At 31.1% G+C, this 18,379-nt stretch overlaps 2 protein-coding genes across 2 annotated transcripts; both read right to left on the bottom strand.

The window, feature by feature from the left end:
* Positions 1–3,967: 3,967 nt before the first annotated feature.
* Positions 3,968–13,467, bottom strand: LOC128172494 (hepatic lectin-like). The gene is made up of 8 exons (XM_052838287.1): positions 13,339–13,467; positions 11,395–11,559; positions 11,150–11,212; positions 9,574–9,636; positions 8,613–8,666; positions 8,383–8,453; positions 7,081–7,156; positions 3,968–6,599 (listed from the first exon to the last, which is right to left on the bottom strand). Exons 2-8 carry the CDS (start codon positions 11,516–11,518, stop codon positions 6,385–6,387), a joined length of 666 nt encoding a protein of 221 aa, XP_052694247.1. The 5' UTR covers positions 11,519–11,559; positions 13,339–13,467; the 3' UTR covers positions 3,968–6,384.
* A 1,322-nt stretch (positions 13,468–14,789) lies between these two features.
* Positions 14,790–16,787, bottom strand: LOC128172459 (perlucin-like protein). Its single transcript, XM_052838258.1, has 5 exons — positions 16,664–16,787; positions 16,454–16,516; positions 15,563–15,630; positions 15,391–15,481; positions 14,790–15,084 (listed from the first exon to the last, which is right to left on the bottom strand). Exons 1-5 carry the CDS (start codon positions 16,785–16,787, stop codon positions 14,852–14,854), a joined length of 579 nt encoding a protein of 192 aa, XP_052694218.1. The 3' UTR covers positions 14,790–14,851.
* Between the last annotated feature and the right edge of the window lie 1,592 nt (positions 16,788–18,379).

Below are 18,379 nucleotides of genomic sequence, written 5' to 3'. Positions count from 1 at the left end.
ATGTGCTATTGAAGGCTGGATCTTGCGTGGTGGCAATGTGATGATTGTGGATTGTGGTTAATCTGTGACCTGTGTCGCAAACACATGCATTAAGAAGTATTCTGCAATGACCCCCCCCCCCCCCTCCCGGAAGGTGCCAGGTTTAAAAGTTTTACAAAGATGACCCTATTTGTCATGTTAATACCAGGTATTGGACCTAGTTTTAGGTTCCATGCACCCTTTAAAACGTAGATCTTTATGTAGCAGATTTAAAGAGAATGGATAAGTCAATAAACTGACCTTTTCATGATTTTATTCTTAATTTATTTGGAACTTGGGCCTACACAACTGTACTGGAATGGGAGCTAACTTGAACCTGTTGAAAACTGAAATGGTTTTTGTGAAAAAAGGCGGAATATTGTGCGATATTCTTTGGGACGGTTTGGGTAGGGTTTGTCCCCGCTTTTGGGAGATGAGGGTATTGGACATCCGCAGGACACTGTGGTTGTATTTCCTGCTTGAGTCTTTTCTGTATCCATCGAAAGCAAGCAGGGGTTCCTGGCATTCGGTGACGGCCTGTCGTCGTCCGGTGACGCTTGCTTCTCACATTAAGGAGTTGTGGCTTAAGATATGGGATCGATGGGGATCGATTCGCATATCTGATATATATTTTGCTCCAGAGAGATGTATATGGTGTTGTTCCAGTTTGCGATGATGTTTTTTTTTCTCGTTAACTTGAACGCAAAGAAGTAAACCTTTACGACTTTGGTTTCATAACGCAACATATCGCCTAACTAGATTGAGTTTTTACTATTTATCAAATATTTTTTATTGTTTAATGTGAAACCCTCCTTAAGTACTAGCCGTGTACCTAATGACGGTATGGTGTGCTTTCATTGATTAGAAATTAAAAGATGACTTTAGAATTAGCAATAGTAGATATTTTTACCAAAGGATAAACTGATAATACCTAACGTTTTAGGAGAATATATATATATATATATATATATATATATATATATATATATATATATATATATATATATATATATATTTATATTATTTATTTATTTATTATTGCCAGTGTATAAGATATACGGTCTTAATATTTGATATAAAGTTATTATTTTTTTAAAAATCAAATTCAGATATTTTTAAGACATACATACAGATAAGACGGTGTGCACTCAACAAAATTAATGTTCACCCAGTATATTGTAATTGCTATATGAAATAAGCAAATTTATTTGTCTTTTCGTTCGGATGTCTGATTTTTACTTAAATTTGAAATATTAAAAAACGATGTCTCCTGGTTGTGACCCGAGACCTTGACCTTTGCTTAGTATTATAAAGTACACTTCCGGTTTCGTAGAATTTTCTTCAAGCTTTTGGTCTGTTTTAAGTTGCAAATAAAAGTGACGTCACATATATGCAAAATATAAATGTTATCAACATAACGATTCACTTTGATTGCTTAGTATTAAAAACAATGTTTAGGGCAAAAAAAAAAACACATTAATTACAAGTAAGTACCTGTACTTCCTTTAAAAATATTTGTTTTGGGTTTTTTTTTGTTTCGGTTTTTTGGGGGTTTTTTTTGTATGTATAGAGATCATAAATACGCAAAAACACATCAGTTTTAAGAACGAGTGTTCCTTTCTCTTAAGAAATAAGTTCCTATCATATGTTTTCAAAGGGTGGTTAATGTTAACTAAAACAATAAATTCAATTTTCAACATTATAAGAATTCTGACATCACAGCGGAAAGTACAGTCTTTGAAACGTTATACTTTCCCATTTAAACGTGCGCGTACGATGAGCGCACTCTGAAAAAACGGTGTGCGCACGCTGAACGGAATGTGGTGAACGCTAATGAACAGTGAACGATGAGCGTACGCAAAGCGCAAACGGAGCGCAAAGTAAACAGTGAACGCAAGATGAACGATTAATTTGTGAAACAGGTCATTGCAAGAATAATTCTGTTATTATGTAGTGCTCTTTATCAAAGTACAGCCTGTACCCCAACATTCATCGTTAAGTTTAAAGTCATTGGACTGAATAGTACAAAATTGATTCTTAGTGTTATCGATTCCTTGTGTTATCAAAGACAGAGACACTGGAATAATATATTAAAATATATATTTTCATGAAATATGGGGTATTTTGCAAGGACTTATTGTATAATTTTTAAAACTCTAAAAAGTCAACTGTCCAAGTCCTTCAGCTTTTGTTCTGTCGAATACCACTTATAAAAACTTGGTGCCGCGCCTGACCAACGGAGAACTCATGTCATCTTTTACTGTTTCAGTCCCCAACATTTTCATAGAGAGTTAAAAATCATAATATCAAGATATTCAACAACATCAAAACATACACAAACCGATCTTTATTATTATATGTACACAAAAATTTTCTTTAACTTTGTACATTGTAGGACAGATATGTGGCACAATAGGTATTGTCATATAAGGTAGAAAAATACGATGTCCAATTAGAAAAGGCGAAGTCTCTGTCGTTTACTTTTTAATACATGTAGTTCATATCAAAAACACTCTTGCCATCCTCATTCCATCGAACAATGCACTATAGATGGAATCTGCTAAAATCTACATCTAATTTTGCAATTTTATAGCATTTTTCATAACAGGCGTGTGTGGTTTCATCCGATTTATTGTTCCTAATATAACGTTAACCGATCAAAATAGTCACGAAAATGAGCAGATTATTAAAATTAATCTAAACAGTCAATTACATATTGAGTCTTCATGTTTCGAGGTTGTCGTGTAATTCACTAGACTATTATCATAGTGAAAACTGATGAAAAGAAATGAATGATTATGAGGAAAGTCATGATTTCATAATATGAAGGGGCGTTATAATGAACTATGATAAAAAAAACTGTGTTGATCAATGCTAAAAATTGTCTGGACTCTGTGGTTATTTTGGATAGAATAACTGAAGCTTTATATATTTCATTTTATACTTATATATTCGAATTATTATTGTTCATTATGCTTGCATGCGCGGATCTAGAGGGGGGGGGGGGGGGTCCCGACCCCCCCTGGAAAATGAAAATTTATTAAATTTACATAGTAAAATTATCGCGAAAATATGCCTCGGACCCCCCCCCCCCCCCCCCCTGGCAAACACAATTATCCTTCGGACCCCCCCTGGAAAAATTTTCTGGATCCGTGCATGACTTGAGTGGATTCTAGAGTACAAAACGACGTTGTTGATCGACACAAAATTCAACAAGAAGAAAGAACCTTCAGCTACATCTGTTGTTAAAAAAAACGTACTTGATGAAAAAATTGTGAACCCCTTTTACCCACGCATTTTTCAATAATATGCTATAGTTTTCTGTAATAGTCAATTTAACAATTAATTTCTAATGTAAGACTACAACATGATTGACACAAATATAAACAAGGTCAACACGGTTAACAATAAAATCAAAAAGATATTATATTGGTCATTTCTAAATGCATTTCTTAATTGCATTTCTTGAAAATTTTTAAACTTTATTTTAATCCTTTTGCCTTGAACTCAGCAATTTTCTCATCAGATATAAAAAAATTGTAGCATATTTCAGTTACATGTATTAATGCAGCTTGCTGATGATATTCATAATATTTGAGAAACAAATCAATAGCCGGGATAGTGACATGATGACATCACAGCAACTTACGCCATTCAGTAAAGTGATTCTTTACAAAACATTCTAGAAAAGTAGCTGAATATCGTAGAGCTATTCATGTAATTCTTCAGGTAGTCTTCAGTCACATACTATTTGACTAACTATTGTGACTTGATTTTATTTAATTTCAAAACAAGAAACTATGTAAGTGTATTTGAAGTGCACCTGTATATTTATGTTAAATTTTAAAAACCATACCTTTATTAACGTCTCATCTAGACATACAGAAATCACAAACACAAAAAGAGTCGATGGTTACAGATAAATAGGAGGCGTCGGACAAACAAAAAAACAAATATTTCAAGGAATTCGAGCAGCATACATATTGGGCTAGTAATAGTACTTATAAGCATGCTGCTACAGTGCTGCTATCCTGGAAGTTGATACAGATAGGATGCACGATACATGATAAAATAATGAAGTCAAACGCTATCCTATCCTGGATCCTGTTGCCAATCAAAATCGAGTATAAATTTTAAAATGGTTTTGCGAAACTAAAAATAATTTAGAAATACATTATTTTACAACATCATTTTAATTTGTAATACAAATTAAAACTGTTAGATAAATATAATGTTTTATATTTAACAAGCGGTAAAGAAATTTGATATGCGCTACATGTTAGTCAACTCGTATACAGCGTAAGTATGGAGTTAAAGTAAACTCTAGACTGATAAATGCAGCGTTAAATCAATACATGAATAAAGTCTTATTGCTTTATTTAAAAACCTCAATAGTATAAAAACATAGACATTCAGTCTGTGACCAATTTGACATAAAAGTATGTACCTTGTATCTTAAAGCTGACATGAATTCATAGATACGCATTATTTCCCTTTTATCTCCGACTACCGCCATATTAGTTGCCGATTTCTATTGTTCTGCTCATCGCTACACACCCCCTATATAAGACCGAGAGCACAATTCATGCTTCACCGCATTCAGGTATTTCATACACCCGAACACGTTACCTTAGACGAAAAGACGAGAAGACACACGTTTTGAACAAAAATAATATGACAACCACTGCACTGACAAGGAATATATCCAATGAACGACGAAACAAGACATACCGAAATCCAGGCATATAAACTTCAAAAATCCTCAATAATTGTTGACCCTTTTCCTGTTTATGTTATAACATTGCACATGCGCAACTACACGCTGTGGGTGATCGAGCAATGTCAATATATGTTCGCATGGAAACGGAGCGTTTTTATAGAATCGATGGAAAAGAGTCACTGTTACGTTGTTACTTTCTTGGATTTACTATCATTTAGCTACTGGATTGGATGTAGTGCCGCCGGTGTTTTCAAATAAGATGCAGACGTTGTGCACTCTGTATCAACGACACACGTGTTTGATGTGCATTTGAAGTAAGGCAGCACTATCTGTGCAAAATAATACAGATACTAGTTCCTTGGAAATTCTCTCAAAGAATAAATATATTTTGTATTTTATTGATTGTTGTTTCCTTTATTCTTTATTACAAACATTTTACTACAATGTGTAGTTTATGCATTAAGAAGTCCGTACAACCTGAATGCCTCGATCGGAAAGCAGCCGACCGTAACTTTCTCGACCGGTATTTATACCCCAGTGGCAGTAGAGGAGCGATCGAAACTAACATGGCGACCAAATGCTTTTAAGAATTCATGTCAGCTTTAACAAGAAACGCCCGTTGTTTCTGTGTACTTATCACGTTTCATATAATTTCTTCGTTGTCCGATCACTAGAATGTATAAAACCCGAAAATAAACTGAACATATCAAATTAAAAAATGTAAGCAAACCAACAGATGCGTACGAATTTATGTTTTATCAATAGATTCAAATGAATTAGCAACAAATGCAAAGTTTTAATTTATAATGTGCTGCTTTTCTAAATCGTGTTTACATTTATCGGCGACCGAATCAGCCGATTAACGATAATTTTCCTGTATATTATATCAAGCAATAAAAAGTACCGTAACAAGATTCAAGCAATATATAGAAGTTCTTTATATCCTTTTTAATCATTATTTTAGATATATGATATAAAAAAAAGCTTTAATCTCTTACTTGTTTGTTTATGTAATTGAGTACTGTGGTTTCATCAATATTCTTTGAATACCAATTTTCGTGGATTTCGTTGCTTAGTTGATCCACGAAATAAAACGTCCATAAAAGTGCAATTTTTATTTACATTTTGTATTGATATGGCCATTGGCCACGAATTTACGTATCCTTGAAACTGTAATTGTCACTTTATCCACGAAAATTGATACCCTTGAATATTAATGAAACCACAGTACACTCCGCGTACGATTTTATATCACCGATGCAAATAAGTTACCTCATTTTAAAGATTTTCGATTTTGTTATATTAATTAGACGTTTCTTTAACTGCAAAAGTCGAAAGACAGTTAATAATATATGATTTTTCTTAAATTGCAATTTTTTAACTTTCATACCTAAATATGGATGTTATGGCATAGGATATGATGACCTTTTTTGAAGGGTGGATGCAGGATACAGGATAAAGGATAGGATTGTTTTGTCAACGTTCATGATAGCAGCACTGCATTTTTAATAACAGTTAATTAAACAATGAAAACACGAATGTATTAACCTCCTCACAAACTTCGTGAACTGGGTTCAACGTTATATAGTTAGATTGAAATGTTGATTATTTTTAAGCATAGGTATCACAATTGACACGTAAACATCTCACATTCCTCTCTCGCAAATTATTTTAAACCTAAAATCACACGGATAATCATGCCACGAACCATCCTCTGACAACATACACTCTTCGCTTTTGCCACCGTTTGGTTGATTCGGATACCAGTTCCTGTAGGTTAAGTCATTGCCCGAGTGATCCCACACCCAGTCGTCATATTGTGGGTGTTTTATTCCTCCGGTCCACCATTTGCCTGTGGAAACTTTATTTTCAAAAAAGAAACATTAAAAGTATGCCATTGTGTAACAAACGTAAAGTCAGTCTACTAAATAAATGTAGTACAGTGCGTGATATCTGTAATAATGTTGTTCTAGCTAGAGTATACCAATTTCTTCAAAAAATCTAATAGAATGAACTTGTCGGTACATATACATTGTTTAAATGTTATAATTAATGTTTGAAATTTACTTCAAACATCGATCATAATGATGCATTAAAAAAATAGAAATTTTCAGAATATTATTTGTGATTTTTTAATAACATCACCATTGAAATAAAATAAATCTAAAAAATCTAAATATGTAATAAAGACATTACATCCATTATCTTTTTAGGAATGTTTTAGTCACAAGCTGACTGCAAAAAAAAAAAAAGAAAAACATTTTAGGATGGGGTTGAGTGGTTACTTCGTGTTTACAATATATTGTGTTGATAAATTAAGATAAAAAAAAAATGCAAAATACCTTTATCCATTAGCCAGTTTTGTTCTGCCTCAGAGTTAATCTCAAGTAGATACGATTTAAATGATTGACATTTTGTCTGTAAAACAAAAAATCGTATTCATATATATATACTTTTAATAAACACAATATGACGTCTTTGTTTATTCAATATCAAAGCAGAAGTTAGATGTTGAAAAGTTTCAAATACAATTTCAGAGGACAAATTGTTACGGATTGGCCAGTTTTTATAGTTCCTTTTTTTCGAACCTATTTTCCTTTTTTTACTTCGTCAATAGAGAAGTATCTTCAATATTAATAATATTAATAATAGATTCAAGACGATACAGTTATGATATAATTTCTGCAAAAATCAATTGTGTAACGTGAGTAAAGTAGGTAACATGTAAAAGTTTCATGATATATCTACTTATTGGACAATAACTCTTAATAACGGAAGAGACGACAATGCAACGTCAAGACGAGGTTAAAGTATTTTTCTAGCAACCGTTACATCAATTGAGAGTAAAAAAAACGGTTATAAATTTAATGGGCTGTTTAATCAATATACAATGTAGTAATAATGCAAACAGTGTCAATCTCCTAATATTGAATTTGGCAGAATACATGTGTATCTTGCACTGAGGTCGACGCAAATTAAAAAACAAATACAATTACATTTTTAGCGAGAACAAGTAATCAATATATGAAGCTGGTAATGTGACTATTTCAATGTTCTTTTTTCATATTGCATCTAGTTTTATTTTATTTAGACGAATTAGAATTTTCATAAAGCTTTTTTTTTCATTATTATTAATGTCCTTGGAAAGATTATTTTTATCGACGTAATTCTGAGAATATATCTATTATAGTTACATGTATATAATAATATTGATGATTTAAGAAATGCACTCTTTTGTTGGAAGTCAGCCTTTCGAAAGTTGATCTCTGTATCTAAATGACATCTTAATCAACATAATTGCAAAATTAAATGCCTTACATCCAGTTATATGGTGTGTTTTCGGTTAATCAGCAAATATAGATATAGATTAAGATAAAAAAATATATAAAAATATTTAATTGATAAGGAATACTTTAAGTAAATTTACATCATTTTTATTTTTTTTTTTTTAACTATTATTCTCTTTCACCTCTAAATGCTATAGTTTATACACTTTTTGAAAAATTAGTTTTAGTTCCGTTTGGTCATTGAGATTTTTTTCCTAACCTACAATGAGTTCATGTTTGTACATTTATATTAACATGTATAACAGTACAAAGTGTAACTTGTTTACAGTTTGGCCTTAAATGTTGAAGTTTAAATACCTTGCCTGCATTCCACGTGAAAGAAGATTTCATAAAGCAATACTGGGCATTTACAACCCTTCTCTCTTGATCTGAAATTATGTAAGCGTTATTTCATATTGTTCTCGAACAACAGCCACATGTTACATTATATGTATTTTGATAGTGATACATTTTAAAAAAAATTATACATTAATATCATATTGTGAATTAGATAAATAGATAGATAGATATCAACATGAATGACTTGCATGTTCCTGTTTCATTTTGACATCTAAGTTGAAATTGTAAAATGTCATCTTTTTCTGAAAAGAAAGAAAAAACAGTATGTACAAATAAATGCGTTGAGTTACAATAAGGATACATCCTTAAAAAATAATCAGTTTATGCACATAAAATACTGATTTGACACAATCTAACACCAGAGTAGACCCTAACTAGGTTTACTTTCGAGGTTTATTTGGAGTTACTCTGGGTCTACTTTGTTAAAGAATTTGCGTCCACTCGGAGTTTACTTAGGATTTTCTCGGGGTTTGCTTTTGGGGACCACTTAACGTTCTGAAGTAATATATTTTCCACCTTACTGATGTAATTCCTGCACATGAATATTCCAAACACACCTATGGCATCTGCTTTAAGGGCTATACTACTGATCGAGTTTTACTTTCTGGGCCCACTTTTGGTTTACTAACATGTAGAGTTAACTCTCGTAGTAGACTAAGTATACTTAGAAAACAAACCCATGGTTTTGTTTGGGTTTAATTTCTGTAAGGTTGGGTCTGATTGGTGTTGTAAGAATGTAACATATACAAATTTACAGCACAAAATAATTTATTTTGTTTTATATTTATTTGCTAGTACTGTGGTTTCATTAATATTCAAGGGTATACATTTTTGTGGATAAAGTGAAAATCACAGTTTCAAGGATACGTAAATTCGTGGCCAATGACCCCATCAATGCAAAATGTTAATAGAAATTGCATTTCAATGAACATTTAATTTCATGGATCAACTTAAAAACGAAATTCACGAAAATTGGTATTCAACGAATATTGATGAAACCACAGTATTATATTTATTAAGTTTAGTATTTACATATGATGCTTTTTTTTTCAAAATTGTGAAACAAACGCAATTTTTTTTACTTTGTTCGTAAACTATAGAAAATGTTCTCAGTGAGAAAATTTGAATTGCTTGTTCAAAGTAAAATACCTCTAGTCAAGTTATTTTGATCTTTTAAATTCTTCATTTGTTTCTTTAATTGCACGTCTCTATCTGTTAAAAGAAAATGTGAGTAAAAATATCATTTATTTTATGTGTCCGTGTACAATACAAATATATTAAGCATCAACTGATCTTATACAGAATCAATGTAAGAACCCCCCCCCCCCTTTTTGGCAAAAAATAAGACGAACAATAAAACAAAAATCAAAGCATAAAACAAAAACAAAAAATACCCCAAATACTTTAAAACATAATACAAATACTCAAACCAAATCAAGAATTTGACGAGTTTGTCTGTACTAGGTCAACTATATAAATAAATATCTACCATGATACGCCATTTCATTAGTGTTGACTTTACTTTACTTACTAACAATGTAGTACAGTGTGTCCGCGAAAATAAAGAAAAGAAATCATATTTCTACAGCAGTCAATTCTAGTCCACATGTCGATCAATACAATCGTGTGCAACTGAATATGACATAACTTCTTAAATTAAAAGTTTATATAGACTAACGGTATTAAGTGTCAATAAGAGTTGTCGTGCTTGATTTCAGTTAATACATGTAATGTACCAAGGGTTTCAATCAATTAATCATACTGCATATTTAATTGATTTCAAATATTTGATTTCTAAGGATTTGTGTGATTTTAAGTGTACTGTTCTGTCTAATATTAAAGATCTGTACATGTAGTATATGTAAAAAAAATTATCACGTTTTAAAATTCACAACAAAGTCTATTGGAAAAGTTGAAGTTTTAAATGTTCAGTATATATGTTTCTTTTGGATATTTTCTTACAAATATACGAGTTAAAGATGCAAAGATAACCATTCTTTAAAAATGCCAAAAAATTGTATTTTACAATGTTTACATATAAAACATGATATAAAGGTAGAAAGTGTATAAAACGTTTTAACTATATGCATATATTCTATCAACTTTGGTTGAATATCAGTCTCATAAATGTAATCATTTTAAAAGGAAAATAAATATCTCTCGAATATTGATTTACTTCCTTGTGTTAAGATTTCATTACGTAACGCAAATAGGAATAAATATAATTTAGTAGTGGATAACACACTAGTACCATATCTGTTGTTTTGGGTTTTTTTTAAGTTCATAAGGATGTGAGCATATTCATATTAACCATCTTTTGTAAAGACTGTTAAAATTTATTAAGCTTCTCATCGTACAAACATTTCAAAATTTCTTAGTAATGTCTGCAATAATTCTTGCTTCCTAAACTTTTTCTCGTATTAATGTCATTCTGAGGAAGAAACTCAGTTACTCTTATGACTGAATGCTAATTAAACGGTCCAGAAAGAAGACTGAATAATCTATCCATGCAATTTACAATGTACTTAACTTTAAGTAATCTCTCATACTATTTTTTGAAGTTAATTTATACCTTCTGTTTAATCCTGTGCTTAAAAATATGAATGCCTGCATGATCTACTGTCACATTCAATTCAAATTCATGCACTATTGTCTGTCTTTTATATGTTAAATTTATTTCGACCTTCTATGTTTCGGTTGAGATTATACTTATCTGTGTACTTACCTCTTAAGGATTTTACTTCCTGGTTACAGCTCTTTATTTTGTCTTCCAAATATAATTCTCTGTCTAATATACATTTTAAAAAATATAAACATTTATGTATACGACTTTAGTTAAAGGTGTTTCTTTGTATAATACGCTAAAATAAAAGTAAAAAACTTAAAACCTAAATTGCATGTTTGTTCACTGCAACAGAACTCGACCTAAAGTTTGGCCCCAAAAATGTTGTAAGTCTTATTATTACTTACAATGAAATATATCGATGTCAAATTGCAGTCCATTAATCGGCTTGTCATCCCTATTATCCTTGTAAATGGTTTGACCAATGCTATCACCAATTAAGGTGATGATTAAGATGGCGGTATAAATCATTCAAAAGAAATAAGATACTGCATGCAGTGGATGGATTTGATCTGCAATGGAAAAAAATACCAAATGGTTCCACTTCACACATTATGGTATAAATTTCTATAAATTTTGAAAAATATACTAAGATCAACAGAGAATAAAAAGAATATCACAATAAAAAGCATAGCATGTAAACCTGCTAAGATATCCTGCTTAGTTATAATGAAGTGTAATTTGTTTGAGTTATATACTTTTATTGTTGTCAAGTTTTGTAGGTCAAGAAGTTCTAAGAGCCATTTTGATAACAGTGAAAAAAAATTAATAGAAAAGTTAGAAACGCCGCCATAATCTAAACTTTTCGAGTCACGTAGCTTTAAGAGGTCATAAGGTTATACATTTAATAGAAAACTAAAAAAAAAACGCCGCCTTAATCTGAACTTTTCGAGTCACGTAGTTTTAAGAGGCAATAATGTTACAAGTACATTTAGCCTCGTTTATATAAAGAAGTAGGTGAAGTGGTGAGTGTATGATGAAATAACGTTGAAAAGTTCAGATATTCCCATTCATGTCAGCGAGTTTAGAACTGAATGGGGTTGAGTTTCCCAATAAACATATTACAATGGTGCGATGTTTGCTGTCAATGAATGCTAATTTTCTTTGGAGTTAAGAATGAACTTGAATTTCTGTATTGCATGTATAATCGTGAACAATGTTAAAAAAATGCAGGCAAAAATGGGCGGTCAGTCTTTTCAAATTTTGTCACTAACGTACATACAAACTCATATGTTTACAGAATTGTAACTGGAGAATGACATAGTTAATGAAAAGAGTAAAAATGCATGTATATATAACTGTTTTCTAAAACACACACATAGATAATGTGTAAGTATCAATAGCAAGAACAACTTGGATCAGCAAATGACACAGTGTAGTTTAAACCATTTTGAGTGTTTTGCGAGTAAGGGCTTTATATATAAATAAATATTATATATTACACAGATATTTGATGTTGTTTACACTTAGTAGCTGTACTTTTTCGTACATAGATGACATACACTAATAATACTTTATTTTTTATTATATTATTTAGACCTATTTTCTCTCAATTCATTATGAAAAAGTTGAGCCTCGGTCGAGCCAGATATGATGTCTTAATATTACACTTACTATAAAATTTCATGTAACCGTTATTGCATTGCATCTATTGATTGTTCATGTCCTGTTCTCTTGTAAAAGCATTGTCCAATGGTACACCAAATGAATGCAGTTTTATAAAAGAGTATGATTAGAATATATGATATTGCAACCCGTGGCTTTTAGATTCATTATGGTAGTTTTTGTGAAAACGTAATTGAAGCTTTAAATGGATAAACAAAGTGCTAAAACTAAGGTGAATGTATGATACAACACATATCATGCAACTTACTATGTCAGAGTGGGCATAAACGGCTCAGAAGTTCAGCTTAGTTTTTAAAAACTTCTTTTTTACCTGACTCGTTCTAATATATATTTGTCATAATTATAACAGAATGCATTGTAGCTTGATTGGATTCAAGAGGGAAAAAAACGGTAATTCTGATAATACATTTACTGGTATGTGGAAACAAATACAGTGCTGCTATCGTTAAAGTAGACAGAAATCCTATCTTATATGATTTATCCTGCATCTTTTACTACAGATAAGCTAAATTCTATTTTATCGTATCTTATACCATCCATATATAAGAATAGAAGTTAAATAAATCGAAGTTTTAGAGTTCAGTAATTTTATCAACTAATTGTTAATGAATATAGTGATTGATAATTAAATCCGAAAACAAAAATTGACAAGATAACTTATTTACCTGTGCATCGGTTATATTAAATCCTAATATTTATATTGTTTCACCAAACATTTATTCAATTATTGTCCTAATCATATAATAACCAAGTGAGATTTTCTGTACTCTACTTATTCGTTTGGCGATACATTTAAGTACGATACGAGAAACAATTTCTTTATGGATATATAACAAAAGGTCGAATCTGAAGTTCAGTAGTTCTGCCTAGTTAGGATGAAAAGTTTTGACCCTAGTGAGCTGTACTGTGTACTGTAAGTCGAGTAGATATCAGAACAGACAGAAGTCATACCATTGAATAGAAAATAAATATAGAAAGTTTAATATCCGGCATGACTCAAAGATTTCGATTCATATAATCTTATGTTAAGGAGCTCACAAGGCCATAAGTAGATTTTGCCCCTAACCGTGAAGAAATCGCTGAAATTGGAAGTAGTTGGTGAATTACGAAATGACCTTGAGAAGTTAAGAAAAAAAATACAAAATGTCCATTCACTGCAGTGAGTTTTGTCCTTTCTAAATTGATTTTTCCCACTACTATAAAACGGATTTTATTGCTTATTAATTTTACAGTAAAGGTGGTTTAGTACGAACACGGATGTAGCGAAGTTTTTTTGAGCCCTCGGTAAAATTCTTAACACAACTTTGAAAAATGTTACGGCTATAACGAATTCGGATCTAACGAATTTACAGATATAGCGAACTGATTTTGAGTCCCGTAGATGTTAATAATAACGGAAGCTCTCACTTTTATAACGAATTTCTTTACAGTTTAATAAAGTACTTTTAACGTGATAGTTTAAATGAATATATTTTCATATAAAATTTTCGACTCACAATCCAATCATTATATGTATCAAAGTAATATATCATTATTCTAAGCCTCAATTAGTAAAAATTAGTTTGGTGAAGAAAACATGTATATAGTGAATTTGCTATAGTTATTTTTACGAATTTGTTATACGGATATAACAAAGTAAATAATTTGGTCCCTAGGATTTCGCTATAACCGAGTTTAACTGTACTTTTAATTATATTTTTGCATGAAATAATGCGTTGTAAAGACTCAAAAAACATTTGTTTGCATTCATATAAGCACATTTTCAAAGTAAATACGTTTGTTACGCCATTTAGGCTTTGTATTTTAGGTCACCTAAGTCACTTCGTTAACTTTCTGATATCTGTGTTTGTTTGAGAAAAATGTGACGGATATGCTCTGCGAACGAACAGACATACAGATAGATACACTGACAGCCATACACTTATAAAACAGTATGTATGCTTTGGAGCAGGGATATATTTATGCATTAAGATATTATTTATATATGAGTTGCCAATAACACCGTTGTATAAATATATTTCAAAGTTTATTTGAATAAAAATACATGTTTGAAGACCGTCACTTTTAATTAACATATCAATGTTTAAAGCAAGACGACAAAAACACCTGTGAAAAAAACCCAAATCAAAACAAACAAAACATGATGAACACAGTCTTTGAACAGAAGATGTTTGCTTTCTATGAATCTTGAGTAATCTCTTTTTCGCAGATGTATTGGTATCTTGTTTCGCATTTCTCATCACACCACGTTAGGTTGTATGGACGATAAAGACCGAGACAGTCCTGATTATTGTAGTTATTTGGTTGTCCTTTGGCTCTGTTCCATGCGCTGTATGTAAATGGGGATCTGTTGGACCCCCAAACCCATCGCCCTTCAGTCCCGACGTCAGTTCCTCCTAGCCAAACCGTTTCTACATTATGTTGTTAACATATGGAGTTAATATAAGATCATTATGTATGGTTAAGATATGTATTCCAATAATCTAGGCATGCCTTTCTCCTTGCCGTTTTCTCTTGCATTTTTTGGTTTTGTTAGAAAAAGTAAAAGATTCATTTATACAGATATGAGTAACGGTTTGATAAAAAAGTAATTTTCATATTCATTGTTTATTCTTTAGAAACTTAAAATAATCAAAATTAAGGATGTTTACTAAATATTTTAATACATAAGTAAAGATGTTGCCTAAACTGAGTATTTTTTAAAAATTTAATCTTACTTGTTAATTCCATAGCTAAAGCCCGAACAAAATTATCTTCTGCATATGATTCTATTTCAACTAATTTACCATCCTCTGCCATGCAATTTAACTGAAAAAGTATAAAATATAAACAATTCTTAATTAATTCTCATTTTAAATGCATCAAACAACAAACACCGTTCACTGCTACCTTTGCTCTATCCCAAGTAACCTCATCGCGACCCAGCCAATACTCTGAGTTCATAAACATAGTCCATCCTTGAAAGAAAAAACAAACTATATACGCACCGTTTCATTTGCATGTAGTATATCTTCACAGTATGCATAACTTCATTATAAGCAAAGTACGATGACCAGATTTCCAAAACAAGATGCTTTTTATTTTTTTTATTTTTCTCTCTTTTTTTTTTTTGGGGGGGGGGGGTATTTGTCTTTGTTTGTTTTTTAATTAGATAAAAGGAAAAGTAAAATGAACAAACCTGAATACATCTACTTAGAAAAACGGATCATACAATTAAATTAATTGTACGGAAAATGGAAAATTCAACAAATTAAGTTGGTCACACAAGATCATTTTATCTATTTGCAAATTCTGCTAAATGGCCAACAAATTATTCATCAGATCTTCGTAAAGTTTTGATATATGATTTAGAAATAACCTAGTATTAAGAAAAGAAAATCACAAATTTCACCTATGGAATTTTGGCACTTTACCATATTCTTATACAGAACGCTCCTTCTAAAGGAGGTCAAATCTAAAAAATAACTACAGCCACCAAACCAAATCGTCAGACTTGAAAGGCGTTTCAGAAATGATGGAGTGAATTTTGATAAGAATGTTATAATTCATGCAACCTTAAACGTGTATTTATGATATTCAAGCTTAATGGAATCCTGGTAGAATTGACATAGCTGCAAATAATGCCATTTAGAACTTGTTATATCTGATAAAAAAAAACAGAACATAATATTGATGTCTACAATTGTAATGAAGGTAATGTCAAATAAATTACTATTCTAATCAGGTATTTAAAATGAATTCAAACATCGAAACAAGTAAATCATAGTTAAAATTATATACCTTTTATCGACTTCACTTCCTTTGTTAATTTATTAACTTGGTTTTCAAGAAACAGTTCTCTTTCTGTAAATAAAACAAACGATTTTTATACACGTATCTCACTTTCAACCGGATTGTGTAAACGTATATTTTTCAATTCATTATAGGATAAGCTGAGCCTTGTTCGTGCCATGATATGTGTTTTATTACTAAATTTACTTACTTACTTACTATAAAATTCCTTGTAACAGATTTGCATTGCATCAATAGATTTGTCCTCCGCCATGCTCTCGTAAATGACTTGACCAAGATTGTCACCAATAAGTGTGATGATAAAAAGTATGACATAAATCATAATTAGGATATATGAGATTGTACCCCTCGTTTATAAGCTGGAAAAAACCCAAAGCATGTAATTATTTCATACTTTACACATAAAAGTCGAAGTTGTCATAAAAAGGGGTTAACGAAATAACGAAGGATAATCAATGTACATACATGCATGAATACTTAATGTATAGTTACACACATACCATGCGAGCCTGCTCTGGGTTATAATGCACATATAGGACTAAGACGTTTATCTAAGTCAATGATATTTGTTCTGCCTTATTCTTACATATGTAGGTCGTAATTATAAAACCGAGTGGATTCAAGAGGAGAAAACGGCCATTTTCATTACACTGACATGAAAATAAAATACAAAGGTTAAAAGCCCTTTAAGATCTGATGGTGGCAAGGCGCTTAACATAATGTTTATAAACCACAGATGCTTTAATTAGATTTAGCATCCCTTAACCTGTAGTATATACATGTACTGTAACGCTTTGCATTATTAAGTGGGTGGTAAATGACAAACAATGCATTGTGTGCTCCCGATGAAGAAGGATTACTTTATAAGGTTCATTTCATCTGGCGCATTACATGTATGGCATTGGTGTAAATGTCTTATGAATATTTTAACACTGAACATTTATGTTCTTTGCCCTTATAAAGCTGCTGAAATAAAAAAAAGAAATAAGTTGTTCTTTTTAACAATTTTTATCACATTCTAACAATTTAATTCTGCGTATGTTTGTTTTGATTTTTAAAGCAGACATAATTCTTTCACTGATAAGGTTGTTGTTTTCTTTTTTTAGACGAGTATTAACTAAAATGTGCTTAACATCATTACATTTATGTATTTCTTAATTCACATTTACCAAAGGACATGTACTCAATTACTAGTATTTGAAAGTTAGTGCAAATCTACTTTGGAATGTGTGTTTCATTGTTGGTAAAATAAACTAATTAGAAAAAAAATGTGAAAAGGTTAGTTTGTTTGAAATGTATTCAAAACCGAGAATAAATCTTCAAAGCAGAACCTCTAATTCGAAGCAGCTACATTAAATGCACAACAGTTATTTAACATTTATTTATCTTTTTTTTCACTATTTACATTGTACATCATGATATCAACTCTCACATCATACATGTACATTTACTGACTATATATACGGGCGTTGTTTGGGATTGAGACACTTTGCTTTTTTACTTTCTCTTTGACTTTTTAAAAAGAAAATTGGCATAAAAATCGAATAGTCCCTAACAATTAATAGCAGCAAATCAATTTGTAGATGAATTGATGGCAGAGGTAGTCGGAAAATCAGTGAATGATGTAATATGACTAGTTCGTATTTAATAACGGAATGACAAATATAAGTGCCAATGGGAAATCAAATAAAAGAACTCGACCCACACACCATGAAAAATGGCCTAGTTTCAAATATTGAAAATTTTACCATCATATACTCTCTAGAATATGTGCTTCTTGGAAATGTTTTTCTTTTTTTAATATCTCTCATAGTTTTCTTGTAGAACGTCGTTAAATATGGTGTTATAAATTGTCAAGTCGGCTTATTTGCATGAAAATGATCACGATGCACAGTGCTGTGTACATGAATGTGC

The sequence above is a fragment of the Crassostrea angulata genome, chromosome 2 (genome assembly GCF_025612915.1).
Source record: "Crassostrea angulata isolate pt1a10 chromosome 2, ASM2561291v2, whole genome shotgun sequence".
Classification (NCBI taxonomy): Eukaryota; Metazoa; Mollusca; class Bivalvia; order Ostreida; family Ostreidae; genus Magallana; species Magallana angulata.
Note: the sequence above shows the minus strand (reverse complement) of the source record. Positions and strands in the feature narration are given on the sequence as shown.

Bases quoted from the DNA above. Each gene is read 5' to 3' on its own strand.
- LOC128172459 (XM_052838258.1), bottom strand. From the start codon at position 16,787: ATGATTTATGTCATACTTTTTATCATCACACTTATTGGTGACAATCTT. The intron at 15,482-15,562 runs GTAGCAGTGAAC...ATACTTTTTCAG, and splicing joins TTACTTGGGATAGAGCAAAG to TTAAATTGCATGGCAGAGGA. The intron at 15,085-15,390 runs GTAAGATTAAAT...AACATAATGTAG, and splicing joins TTTAGCTATGGAATTAACAA to AAACGGTTTGGCTAGGAGGA.
- LOC128172494 (XM_052838287.1), bottom strand. From the start codon at position 11,518: ATGATTTATACCGCCATCTTAATCATCACCTTAATTGGTGATAGCATT. The intron at 11,213-11,394 runs GTAAGTAATAAT...AATGTATATTAG, and splicing joins TGACATCGATATATTTCATT to ACAGAGAATTATATTTGGAA. The intron at 8,454-8,612 runs GCAAGTCATTCA...ACATAATTTCAG, and splicing joins TCAAAATGAAACAGGAACAT to ATCAAGAGAGAAGGGTTGTA.